Raw genomic sequence first — 13,675 nt, 5'->3', positions numbered from 1 at the left:
GGGGCTGCTGACAATAGATTTGCAAGAGTGTAGAACAGTCTCACATGGCCCTGCCGAGCATGCAGGGTTTGACTGCCGGGTGAAAGTCTTCCAAGGGTTAGGATAAGTCCTCCAAGGAGCTGGTGTTTGTGTTTAGACTCATGGACAGTGTGTCTTGCATGTGCAAACATAAGCCTGAGACTCTTGCTTAGGCAATAAGCTCTTATTCAAAAGAGGCTATGGTTTCACTGGCAAACATGACTGTTTCTGTCCATGCCCTATATCCAAACTATAGCTTTCTGTAAGAAATGTTACTTGAACTGTATATTCTGTCCTGCTACAGTGATGCTCAATTTCTAGGGTTTTTTGGCCATGCCCAGTGTCAGCTCTCCTCTCCCCCACACACATTATGCTATGACAGGACGTAACTAATGGTTTATCACGCTTGGGATCTAAAGCAAATTCCTAATATTTGCAATTCCTTATCTCTAGACACCTGATAACTCCGATCTGATAGGTGATGCTTGACTTTTTAGGTACCGTTTATAAATCCTGACATGTAACATTTTTACGTGGATCTTTCAGAAGGTGATGGCTGAATACTGGATGTTAACTCCTGTGTGCAGGATGTGCCTGGGGGTAGATGCTGATGTGAGCCCCGGTGTACCCGCACTGCTCCTGCTCCTGTAGGCAGCCGCATGCTCGCGTACCTCCACCCGGCGCTCTTTCTCCCTGCCCTGGCAGAGAGGAGGTTCCTCGCTGCGGAGAGGCCCCGGCTGTCCCTGCTAGGGCCGGCTCTGCCGGCAGAGGGCAAGAGGTGCCCGCGCTGAGCCGGGAGCACCGCCCGCCCCGCCGGGCTCCGGCCGCCTCTGCGGCTCTCAGCCCGCGCCTGCCCCGGCTGCCTCCATCTCCGGGAGGGTTCAATAAACCTGCCCCGGTGCGGGTGGCTCCCTGACCCCCCGGCTCTGTGCCGAGGCTCTGTGCCCGAGGAATCCAAGGCGAAGGCGCAGCCGAGCGCGTCCAGTGCAGACCTCTCGCCTAGAGCCGGTGTGAGCTGTGCTCCGAGATAGCGGCCGTGCCGGCCGGGCACAGGGACAGAGACACCGAACCACCCGCACCGTGCCCCGGCAGAGCCGCAGGGCAGGTGGAGATCCTCTGCAGCATCCCCTCTCTGCTCCCGGGAGTCGCACCCCACACCGGGGAGCTGCGGGGAGGAGGCTGCAGTGGCAGAGGGGGAGTCTGCAGGGAAGGGCTTGTTAAAAATAGGTTAGAAACTGTTGTAAAATAGTTGATAGATCGAAGGTTAAGGGGCTGCGGCTGAGCCTGTCCTGTCTCGGGACAGGACGGCATTTGGCCCTGGCCGGAGGATTTGGGGCTCAGGGCGTGACTTTCACCGCCCAGCGACAATGAACACACCGAGAACTTCACAGGCACGGGAGTCTCCTGGGGCAAGGGAAAGGGGGCCCTGGGACCCTGGCAGCAGGCATGTCCGGAGCGACTGCCCCACATGCAGCAGCACAGGAGACAGGCCTGTCCCGGGAGCAGCGGGAGCCGGCCGGGCTGGAGCGGGGCCGGGCTGGGCCGCCCGGGGCCGGCCGGGCTGGGCCGTCTCCTTCATGTGTGTCTCACTTTGTATTGAATGATGTTAAGCAGGGCTGGAGCTGGCGCCTCGGCCTCATTACCTTCAATTACAATAATTGTTGCCTCTCTCCAGTGTTTTGCATTTCTCCCTGGGGGAAATCTCTCTGCTGCTTCTTTTCCAGTCTTGCTCCAGCTTTCTCCTATCGATTGGATCGCTCTGGCCCCGATTCTAGGAGCCATGCCTCCAGGAGGATAAATGCAAATCGCCCTATTGATTGCGAGGAGTAGGAGTGCAGCTCGCTTGGGGGAGGGAGGATTACTTTTAAATGAAAAAAAAAAAAAAAGTAAAGTGATGAGCATGGCAGGAAATGCTTCATTTTCTGGGCCTATTAAGTAGTGTGTCTTTATCATGTCCTGTGTCTGAGGGGGATGCAGATTGGTGCCATCTGGATAATATATCACGTGCCTGGAGAGGTGGATCCTGCGACTGTCTGGTTTCTGACTTATTTTAGGTGAACGTGTATCACTGTTCATCTCTGGAACACAGCTCCCCTCCTCCAGTTTGGAGGTAACTGGGTTTCGCTGGGAGACACTAATTGCTGCTGGAAATGAGTTGGGACTAATGTGCAGGTTCTATCCACCTCCTTGAACTGCCCCAGTTACAGGGATAAAGCTCCTTGGGAGTTATTATCCTTGAGGGAACCTGCTCAGCAGCTTGTTTGTCACAGGGGAGCGGCTGGAGGAGCCAGCCTTTGGGATCTGCATAGCCTTAGATCCTGAAATGGCTACTTGCTTCAGGAAATCCATGGCCAGACCCTGAAGTGGGAAGCCAAAAGAATTGCACAGTCACATTATGTTCACTGCCCCCTGGCCTTTATGCCAAGTTAAGCTAGCTTAAGCCTTAATTATTTTTTTAAAGGCAATAATCAGCATAAATAAATGTAATTCAGTAGAATTAGCTTTTGTGTATCATATCCCAAATGCTAGCAAAGCAACTCAAAAAACAATGGTTGTTTGTTGGCTAGTGTTAAGCAGTTTACAAAAAAACCCCAAACTACTCTGATTAATGTTGCTCCAAAGATGCTTTAAACAGTCCCAATGCTTTTAACTTCACATCATTTCCAAATGAGAAATTCCCAGCTGAATCATAATTGCAAGGTGGAAAAAGGAATGGATATGGTGTGCAAATGTTGCTTCTGACACCAATTTGAAATTACTCCGAAGCAGCAGTACTAACCTTTCCTTGCTGGTGCAGCGAGCATCTGATGCGGCACTACTGACAAATGCTGGTGTGGGCATACAGATCCAGCAGTATGCAAATCCTCATCTCCCTGAGGAATGTGGGTCTCCCCAGGACAGGGCTGCAGCCATGCCTTGACTAGAGAGGTGATTGTAGAAAGAATTTACGAATTGCACCTCTAACAAATTTTTATTTTTGCCTAATTTTTTTTTTTTTTTTGCGAGGGGGGTGCATTCATTGTTGAAAGGTTCAAACAAGTATATAACAAACAAACAATAATACTGTGAAAACACCAGGTTATTTGCTAGAAATGGACAGAAGGGTTACATCCAATCATTTGGGGGAAATGGTCATGAGTTGCGAGCATGCCATGAAAGTTTATAGAGGGGTGAGGAATTCATGATAATGTTCAAAGCTGTCAGATGAAAGAAATATCTTTGATTCCAAACTGTTTTTCTGGGGTGAATTACTTAAATCAGGGGCACCTGCAGGCTGAAGCTGTAACTTTGTTTTGCAGACAAGCTGCTGTGGTGGCACATAAACAGTAGGCAATAGAAGCAGGGACAGGCATTAATGCCAATTCATGTGAAAAAGAGAAAATATGAAAGAAGCAAAACAATGGGAGGAAGTTGAATTTTCTAAAGCTGGGTTCCCATAGCCAGAGAAGAGCTTTTCTCTTGATCAGAGTTCTGTACTTAGAAAAGGCTGTCAGGCTGATCTCTGTCTTGGCTTGTTTTATTTTCCTCCTTGACGCAGGAAAGGCCCAAACCCCTCATGGCAGCCATCCTCTCATGCTTGTGCTGGGACTCTCAGGCACATGGAGATTCTGGAGAAGGTGATGGATGTGGTTTGGCATTTCACTGGAGGGACTGCACCCTGACATTTGGAAGGAGAGTCTTGCATGGCTGCAGTGCTCACATGCTGCTGGAGGGAAATCGTGAGCCTGTTCTGGAATGAGAGTGTAGAGGAGAGCAGGTACTGTCCTGAGCTATTACGTGTCTAAAAGGAGAAATCCTCGTGTGGAATAGACCAGGAATTGGCCTTTTAGAAGGACTTGTCAGTTCTAAAGTCCTCCTACCAGAAACTTGGCTCTGCAAACATTGGCTTGTGAAAGAATCAAACCAGCATTCATGTGGCCTGCAAAGACTGATTGGATGGATCTCTTATTTTAGCTGGCAATTTCTTCTTAAAGACAAAATTCTGCATCTGTGACAGAGCTTTGAGCTGATGCAGAGAACGTGCTCCTGTGAGATGCTGCCCAAAGCAGTCCCTTTCCCTGAGGTGCCCAGAGGCTGATTTTGCAACCAGGTCCTTCTGTTCATGTTGGCTTCAAAGGCCTTCACGGTATCTGGTGGGAGGGAGCAGCCCTGTGCTCTGCAGGCTCTGACTACAGGCTCTGCAGTCCGTTCAAGTGGAGGCTTCAGGCTGCTCTCCCATGGCTGCTGGAGACACGTAATGCGGCCTCAGGCTCCTGAGCTTTCCTTGATGGTTCCTTGTAGTCATTATCCCACATTCCTTCTGGTTGCAGAACATGTTGTTATTATTGCTTTGTGCTGGGTCTGTCTCCTGTCCCTTTTTCACAGGCCAATTTGGCCCTGTTAGCTCTTGTCTCTAAAACAAAAGCAAATTAGCACTGCAGAAGCTGAATTATCTTGTTTATGTTATAGTCTGTCAGAGGACCCCACACAAACCTTGCATGTCTCTCTGAGCAGCGTACCAGAGAGTGAAGAGACACAGTAAATTGGTAAAACACTGACACTCTGACTTGATCCACAGGTTTACAAAAGGCTCTTCAGCTGCTTTGGGGGGAACTAAGGCTGGGTAGTGATCCCTGCTGTCCCTCCCTCACTTTTGGTACTTCATGCACGCTTGTAGCATACAGAATTAGAAAATTTTTTACAGTAAATTGTACTTCACAATTCAAACTTGACAGCTGTCAATGAAATTTGCTTCTCAAAACTGATCTCAAGCACATTGCCCTCTGGTTAGTCTGTCTGTGCTCCCTTGGCCAGGATGTTTATAATACTCAGGGAGTCTCTCATGTTACTTAGAGCTGTAATGTGGCTCCATGAATAAAAGCCATTTCCAGTCTGTCGGTACTGCATGTAACAAATGAGATCTGTTAAATGCGCTTGTCACCGTTGATAGGAGCAGGAGAAGCAGAACTGCACATGTTGCTGTAATGATTCTAGGTTATAATAAATGATATTTTGTATGTTTGCAAATGAGTGTCTGATAGCTGGTGCCAGACTGGGAGATATGACTTGGCTGTTCTTGCTCGTTTTGTAATTTCTAAACAGAAACAAGAATTAGCAAATTACTTTGTGGTGGAGTGCAAATATGTCTAACATTAAGTGTAAAGACTGTGCAGCACACGTGTATCTATCTTATACATATGCAAATCACAAGACTCACAGTAAAACCATTATAACGTGTGATGGCATCAGCAGTAATTAGCCAGAGATCCAGTCTGTTCCTCTCTGCCAAAGTAAACTGGAGTTATCTCGATCTCAGATTTCATATTTCCTCCTTTCTCTTTCAGGGAGGAATGTCTCCGACATGAGGTATTATGTCCCCTATTGAAAATGTCTTTAAAGACTCACAAAAAATTTCAAATGAAAATTCTCAAGTAATTTTTTCATTATTATCTACACATTATCCAACAGCTTTAATATACTACTAGTGGACCCAAATATGTAAAGCATTTTGCCCATAAATGGAAAACAGTCTGTGCTGTAGAAATCAAGGCTTATAAAACGTAATGAACAAAGAAAGAAGAAAACTAAGTTAGCAAAGAAATTTTTAACTAAGGGCACATTTTTTTCAGGACCAACACGTGAAGGAAAACTGTCCAAGCTAAACAGAGCCCACAGGAGCTGTATCGGACCTCAGTGGTCGAACACCAGCTCGTGCTTCCATCCCCAACAGCTGCTCTTGGAAACGAAATACTGGAAGGAGAATAGTTACTGCAGGGCATATTCGCTAAAAGCTCTGTACCACGGGCCTGCCCTTGCTGCGTGGATGTGGCAGCAGCGGATGAGACCCTGCGGGGCTGAGTGCGAGGTGCAGGAGCCCCCGAGCAGGGTGGACCCCGGGCCGGGACACCGGGATGGACAGCCCGGCTGCACCGCGCTTCCAGCCGGCGGCTGCGGCTCCGCGCTGCGCCAAGCCCAGGCGCAGGGTTTCCATAACCTTGGGAAAAAAGCCCCGGCTGCAGTGGGACTGCAGCTGGTCCCGCTCGGGAAACATCTCTGCACCCTCGTGCAGCGCTGCGGGACAGGCAGGGCTGGCGGCAGCGCCGGGACAGCGGCCGCGGGCGGGAGGGCTCGGACACCGCCGCGCTCCGCTCCGGCGCTGCCGGTCACCGCTGAGGACAGCCCATCCATCCATCCATCCATCCATCCATCCATCCATCCATCCATCCATCCATCCATCCATCCATCCATCCATCCATCCATCCATCCATCCATCCATCCATCCATCCATCTCGGCTCCGCCGAACTCGCAGTCACATCACGATGTTTTTTGTCAAACCCCGCGCTGCTGCCTCCGTAGGGAATTATCTCGGGGACCCGGCGGAGCCCGTTCCCCGGCCCCCGGAGAGCCCCGAACCTAAGGCGGTGAGCGAGGGCGCTCGGTGCCACCAGCGGCCGCTCTCCCGGCAGGTCTCCGAGGCTCCCGGCGCTCAGAGCCCACCGCCGAACGCAGAGCCCGGCCCGCTCCCGGTGCCGCCGCCCGGGGGCGCCGCGGGAGGTTCTCGGGCCTCGCCGCGGGGCCAGGGGGGCGGAGCGGAGCGGGTCCCCGCCCACTCCCGGCAGGCGCAGCCAATGGGAAGGCGGGGCGGGGCAGGGGAAGGCGGGGCGGGGCTCAGTGGCGCCCGGCGCCGGCCGTATTTACGGGGCGGGCGCCGCCGCCGCCGCCGTGTCAGTGAGACAGCGCCCGCCGGGCACCGCCAGCGCGCCGCCGCTCCTGGTGCTGCTCCTGCGGCCGCGGCGAAACTGCGAGGGAAGGGCGGAGAGCCGCGGCCGTCCCCCTGGCCCGCCGCCGCCGCAGCAGCGGTGGCCGCACCACGGCTCTGCCCGCGGGCGAGCGGCTCTTCGGCGCTCCGGTGGGGCAGGGGCGGGCGACGGCGGCTCGGCCGTGCCTGCGCTGCGGGCTGTGGCGAGCGGCGCCGGGTAAATGGATCGCCATTCCAGCTACATCTTCATCTGGCTGCAACTGGAGCTGTGCGCCATGGCCGTCCTGCTCACCAAAGGTGAGAGCTGTGGTGGGGCACCTGGAATCCACAGGGCCGTGCCGGAGGGAGCGGGGTGCCCGGGGGCTGCTGCCCGAGGGCCGCCGGGCCCTGCGCTGTCTCGGGACGCCGCGCCGAGCGGTGTTGGTGGAGGAGCCGCCGGGCCGGTGCCTCCCGCCCCTGTGTCCCTCCCCTCCCACCTGGCCGCCGGAGCCGGGCAGTCACGGCCCCGCCGTGTCCCGGCGGGGCAGCCGCGCCCGGCGCTGTCCCCGCCCGTGGGGAGCTGGGGGCCCTGTGGGGCCTGTGAGCTCTGCGGGCTGTGCTCTCTGGGGGCTCTGTGGGGCCTGTGAGCTCTGCGGGCTGTGCTCTCTGGGGGCTCTGTGGGGCCTGTGAGCTCTGGGGCTCTGTGCTCTTTGGGGGCTCTGTGGGGCCTGTGAGCTCTGGGGGCTGTGCTCTTTGGGGGCTCTGTGGGGCCTGTGAGCTCTGGGGCTCTGTGCTCTTTGGGGGCTCTGTGGGGCCTGTGAGCTCTGGGGCTCTGTGCTCTTTGGGGGCTCTGTGGGGCCTGTGAGCTCGGGGGCTCTGTGCTCTTTGGGGGCTCTGTGGGGCCTGTGAGCTCTGGGGGCTCTGTGCTCTTTGGGGGCTCTGTGCTCTTTGGGGGCCCTGTGGGGCCTGTGAGCTCTGGGGGCTCTGTGCTCTTTGGGGGCTCTGTGGGGCCTGTGAGCTCTGGGGGCTCTGTGCTCTTTGGGGGCTCTGGGGGCTGTGGGCTCTGTGGTCTGTGGTCTGGCCGCCCGGGGAGCGCCCTCGGGGGCAGAGGCGACCCGCTGGCTGCCGGTAATCGTCGTGCTCCGGGGAGGAGGGTAAAGGATAAGTTAGCGTGGTGGTGATGTGCGACGGTATTTATTTATTTTGGAAGGAAGGCTGTAATTAACCCTAAATAACAGCCTTGCAGCGTGCAGGGGGGAGCCTGCTGGCCCCATCAAAGCGGGCAGAACAGGGAGTGACTGAGTGATGTGAAGTCGCAGATACTGAAACTATGTGCCTGATAATGATATAATTAGGGGATCACAGACTTCTGGCTGCTGTTGACTTCAAAAGCTTTAAGAGAAGCCTGCAGTCTCTCCTGTAGCCATCTTGACTAAAAGCAGACATTTTTCTTTAATAGCTACATACAGTAACAAGAAAGAGGAGGGAACAGAAGGGCATTGTTCACTGTTTCAAAATACTAAATACCCTTTCTGGCCTTTTGCATAGCACAGGAAGAAACTTTATGAATTGACAGAAATACAGTAATACAAAGTCCATTTTGTTTCACTGAAAACGTGGCTTTAATTAAAAAGCAGTTGAATTAACCTGATGACTAGCCTGTCAGATTTTGTTTGTAAGATTGTCTTAAGGCAATAAAATATAGATTTTTGAACGTGATTGTATAAGCAGTTGAAATGAAAGTATGTGTATTGTTTCTCTTTATTCCCGTATCGTGCTGAGATTCATGAAAGAACTGTCAGCTCTGGTACTGTGCCATGTTTGCATCTTAAATTTAACAGTGCAAAAATTACGAAAACTATTTTTTTCAGAGGGGTAGGGGGGAGACGTCATATAGAATGCTTAGAAAATAATTGAGTCTTTTTTTCTGTAACATGCTGGATGACAGTGAGTGTGAATTCATGAAAAATTAGGTTAGTTGGTCTGAAACCCCAAGGGAATTGGACTGGAGACAGTGAGACACTCCATCATTTGGCTTCTATTAAGCAGAGTTATTAAAGAGCAGCGGGAACTTCAAGGCCTGGAGCCTGCAGTAGCATTTTGGGGAAACTATTAAGGTAGCCTGACGAGGGGAAGGTAACTTGTTTGGGATGATTTTTTTTAATGTCTTGCAGAACAGTTGGAGGTTTTTTTCAGATATAGGTGGTAGGTAATATCATAAGAAGGGGTGGCAGCAGAAAAGCCTGTAGATTGGTTTTTTTGGAGTGCAGATTTTAGGAGGAAGACATCTGACTATTCAGTCAGCTTTGAAAGCCTTGGTGCTACTGTGGTGGCAAGTTCAGTAGGCACACCAGAAGTAGTTTTAAGTCCATTCTTCCAAGGATGTCTCCAAAATCTGGCTTCCTCTTAAACCTTGGCTCGATGGCACACTGAATTATGTTTGAGTTGCAACTTGCCTGGAAAGAGTAAGTTTTTGCTACAGCACAGGACGTGTTTAATTCATACCAGAGCAGTTTGGAGAGCACAAAATGAAGAATTTTATGAAAGGAACTTTTTTATCGCTTCCTTCAGAAATTTTTGAGGTTTCCTGATATTTTTCGTAGAGCCGGTAGAGGATTTTCAGTCTTAAGTGTTTCCTCTTTACTACTGCATATTGGATTGCATGTGAAACTGGGGAGAGGCAACAGGGAGCCTTTAGCCTTGCAGTTTCACTCCATTAAAAAACTTCACATTTGAGTTGAGAGTCATTGTCTCTGGTAAGCAGAATAATTATAAACTGGAACTTTTTTGTTCTGTAATATTAAAAAGTCTTTTTGCATGAAGAACTAGTTAAAGATTTTCTCCTTCAGTAGAAATTAGAAATAGTTGCTCAGTTTCACACAGTAAAACCTTCCTGACAGAGAGACTTAAATGGTAATGGTTCTAGCTAATAGCTTTATAAGGTGTTAGTTAGACCTTTTAAATTTTGGGGCAGTATTGAGAGGTAATAAACAATTCAGCAGTTCCGAGTTTCTCTTTTTCATTTGTCACATAAATATTGAAGCCTGGTATTTTTGTTGTGTGCTTATGTGCAAAAGAAACGTTACTTCTATAAAAATAGAATGCTGTTCCTGGAGTAATGGTTAAAAACATAGTTGTGACTTTCTTCTACGACTGAAAGTGTATGTTGCTTTTAGAACTGGTATTTCACTTAAAATGTGGTTAAAGGCAACTGCTAACAGTGAGTGGAAGTAGCTATTAAATGGTCTTGTTAGTTATTTACCTTGGAAAAAAAAAAGCCACTGTGACCTTCCCCCCCCAAGCCCTCCCCCCAGTCCCTGTTTTAGTGAAATGCTCTCCCTTTAATTCAAAGGACTATAGTACTAGTCATTAAAGCAAGTGCCCCAAGGCCTTTACAAGGATTAAGGTTTCAACGCTGTACAGTGATGGGAAGGGAGCAACCCCAGCTCTTGTGGATCTACAGCCTAAAGAAGTACCTCAAATCTGGCACCGAGTTGGTGTGATGTGTGTGGCTAATAAGGATATATGGTGAGGTGTCCTTAGAGGACCAGATTCTTACCTTTCTTGCCCAATTTTTGTTTTTTAGGTGAAATCAGATGCTACTGTGATGCTGCACACTGTGTTGCAACTGGCTATATGTGCAAGTCTGAGCTTAGTGCCTGCTTCTCCAGACTGCTTGATCCTCAGAATACGCATTCCCCACTTACTCATGGCTGCTTGGACTCTATTGCAAGCACAGCTGAGATCTGCCAAGCCAAACAAGCACAAAACCACTCTGGCACCACCACCATGTCCACATTGGAATGCTGTCATGAAGATATGTGCAATTACAGAGGACTACATGATGTTTTGTCTCCTTCCAGGGGCGATGCTTCAGGTAGGACAATAAAGCTTCGGTGAAACCCCTCTTCTGGCCATCAGGCCAGCTACAGTCAAAACCTCGTGCATCTGCTGTTACTGATTTAGTTGTTAATGTAACTAGAAACACCAGAGGGAGAAGCAGGTGGCTGGATGTAGGAGAACATCTCAGCCAATTAGGTTTGTTTGTCTGCATTAATATTGGAAGTTTCTCCTGCCATGACATGATGTCTAAGAGTCAGTGGCAGTGGTATTCCTAGTTAAACTGGCTATTGGGGTAAGAAGTTCTATGTTATAAGCAGACTTAGAAACTGATTTTTTTCTTTACAGGGGTATTTTCTCTAGATACTGCAGTGTGTAGCAGTTGCTCCTTAAACTTGTCAGTGTGGGATTTAAGGGAGGTGCTTATATGTAAATCAGTGTATATATAAATCCTGAAATAAGCTTCACATCTTTCCCCTTTGCAGGACAAGGGAGCAGATATCAACACGACAGCAGCAGGAATCTCATCACCAAGGTGCAAGAATTGACTTCTTCGAAAGAGTTATGGTTCAGGGCAGCTGTAATTGCTGTTCCAATAGCTGGTGGGCTCATCTTGGTGCTCCTCATCATGCTGGCCTTGAGGATGCTCAGGAGTGAAAACAAGAGACTGCAAGATCAGCGACAGCAAATGCTCTCTCGTTTGCACTACAGTTTTCATGGACATCATTCGAAAAAAGGGCAGGTGGCAAAATTGGACTTGGAATGCATGGTGCCTGTGACTGGTCACGAGAACTGCTGCATGACCTGTGATAAAATGAGACATTCAGACCTCAGCAATGATAAAATTCTTTCACTAGTCCACTGGGGAATGTACAGCGGACATGGGAAGCTGGAATTTGTATGACCAATTATTTTTTAATCTGAGCTAAACTTACTCTCTGGACTCTTGAAGGCCTTTGGGTTCTGCTGGACAGGAGCACTTTATCTTAAAACAAAAACTCTCATAAATCATCTTTGAGAAACAAAGGACCTCTGCAAACAGAATCTTGGATATTTCTTCTGAAGGATTCCAAAAGTTGTCTTATTTGCACAGAGTAAAATACACTCAAATGTATTGTTTGCTTCAGAATTGTGAAAGCAAAAGTTAGAAGTTGTAAACACTGTCACCAGGGTTATCTGAACTGTAGGGAGCTGAGAACTGAGTTATTATAATAAACTGTATGCAAGCTCCTATGTTTCCTGACTTATTGTAAAGATTTTTTAAAATATATATATTTTCTCTGAAACTTGCTTGTGATTTCTGTTTTGGAAAATGGGTTTTCTTGTGGATGACAGTAGAAAACAAATCAAGGTGTACATGGTAATGCCATGCATAACAATTAGATTCTGAAAGCAGATTTTTTTTCCTACTCTGCAAAGGACTTTAGGTGATTTGAAAACGAAGGTGGCAGCTTTGTTTTATACTTCAAGTAGCAGTGAACCCACATCCTTGGTTTTTGGCTGTTGCATTTTGTTCATAACCTCAGTGAATTCTTTCAGGGCTTTGTGTGATAACTTTCTTCCTCTGTTAATGAAGAAAGACTTCCTCTGTGCAAAATGTGTGAGAAAGCGACTCCTAGTTCTTCATATCTGGTTTTCCTCCCTTGTCTCACAGTTCTTGTTTCTGTGATCTGTTTTCCTTTTGTACCTTTTACACCCAAACTTTTCTTTGAGGAGGAGAGGGAAACCCCAAAACCACACTGTCTATTAGGTTTGGTGGTTTGGTTTTTTTCTGTTTATAACCCCTCTGGGCACAGTGGAAAGCATCTGCCTTGCTCTTCTATCATGTAACTAAGTATCATATGCTCCTAGTTTTGTGTGGGACTAAAGAAACAACACTGTACTTTAATCTTTAGCTCCTCCTTTATGTTGTTGCCTAGGTGGCTTTTCTTCCTGGCCAATATTTGTGCACTTAGTTGCTTCTTACTCCTTCTGCTAGTTGGCAGCACTTTTTATCATTTCATTTATTCAATGCCTAGTTGCTAAAAGCAAAAACCTCTGGATTATTCAAGGAATTTATTGTATTTATTTTTATTGCTATGTTAGACTTTGCAATATTTAAAGTATATCATGGTGAAAGAAGCATCCAAAATACTGCTTCAGAAGACAAAACCTGGCACCAGTCTAGTATTCATCTATGTTTTAAGAAGTCCTGGAAATGCTTCTGCCTCCTGTTCTGGCTGTGAAGTTGAGGTGCTCCTGTTGCCAGCAGTGAGAAGGGGATGGCACACACGGGGTTTACATCAGCCTTGCAGCAATGCTCTGATCCCTGTGCTGTGGTAGATTGCTTTGGGATGTGCAGGCTGAAATGCAAAGGGGTGTGAGCAAGGAAAACTGCCCCTCGAAGTTACACACACTTAAGCGATGTGGTAGGGTTCTTGGTGGAGGGAAGGTGGTCACTTGGCTGTACAAGCAGAGGTACTGAAATTGCATATTGACCTCTACAGTGAAACACTGACATGGGCCAAGTGCAGTGAGAGCCTTGGGAATGCCAGGGTCCCACTGTGCCCATGTTTGCAATATTAAAGTGCAGTTTAGAAGGATTAGTTTCATCTGTATACCTCAAGCTGCTGACCCTTACTACTTCAGCGTGCCTGGAGAGTTGCTTTTAAGGCAGAGAATTATATCTGATTTCTACCTCTTTGTGCTGCTGAAGTTTAAGAAATTACGTGGCCACAACTTCTCTTGGAATCTGGCCTGTGGTCTTCTGGCTGACCTTTCAAAGTGCTGCTTTCCTATAAGAGCTCTGCCCTTCCTCTGCACTGATCTGAAAATCTAGGGCAGTTGTCTGCTCTGCCAAGTGTATTTTTTTTGGGAATGGCTGACTGGGAACTTGATGCTGAAAGAGACAAACCTGAAATACCGTCTGTGGCTGCACCAGTAGTTACTGTGACCAGACAAGTTAGAAAATCTAATGGCTAAACCTTTTAAGTGCCTTCTCCAGCAATCGGAGGGAGCATATTGTATAGTCATTTAAGCATCCTGTGACCTTCACTACTCATTTGCTGCTGATTTGAATACATAAGGGCCTATTTATGCTTGCCATTAAAAGGCTAGTA

At 48.6% G+C, this 13,675-nt stretch overlaps 1 protein-coding gene across 1 annotated transcript; it reads left to right on the top strand.

The window, feature by feature from the left end:
- The first annotated feature begins 6,717 nt into the window (after window positions 1–6,717).
- Window positions 6,718–11,863, top strand: BAMBI (BMP and activin membrane bound inhibitor). Its single transcript, XM_036379135.2, has 3 exons — window positions 6,718–7,055; window positions 10,324–10,614; window positions 11,063–11,863. The coding sequence occupies exons 1-3, from the start codon at window positions 6,980–6,982 to the stop codon at window positions 11,479–11,481; spliced, it is 786 nt and encodes a 261-aa protein (XP_036235028.1). The 5' UTR covers window positions 6,718–6,979; the 3' UTR covers window positions 11,482–11,863.
- The last annotated feature ends 1,812 nt before the right edge of the window (window positions 11,864–13,675 follow it).

The sequence above is a fragment of the Molothrus ater genome, chromosome 1 (genome assembly GCF_012460135.2).
Source record: "Molothrus ater isolate BHLD 08-10-18 breed brown headed cowbird chromosome 1, BPBGC_Mater_1.1, whole genome shotgun sequence".
NCBI classification, from domain to species: domain Eukaryota; kingdom Metazoa; phylum Chordata; class Aves; order Passeriformes; family Icteridae; genus Molothrus; species Molothrus ater.
This window is presented reverse-complemented; position numbering and strand designations above follow the sequence as displayed.

What these genes read in the sequence shown, in the direction of transcription:
- BAMBI (XM_036379135.2), top strand. Translation starts at nt 6,980, where the DNA reads ATGGATCGCCATTCCAGCTACATCTTCATCTGGCTGCAACTGGAGCTG. An exon ending in GGCCGTCCTGCTCACCAAAG is followed by an intron (nt 7,056 to 10,323) that starts GTGAGAGCTGTG and finishes TTTGTTTTTTAG; the next exon opens with GTGAAATCAGATGCTACTGT. An exon ending in TTCCAGGGGCGATGCTTCAG is followed by an intron (nt 10,615 to 11,062) that starts GTAGGACAATAA and finishes TCCCCTTTGCAG; the next exon opens with GACAAGGGAGCAGATATCAA.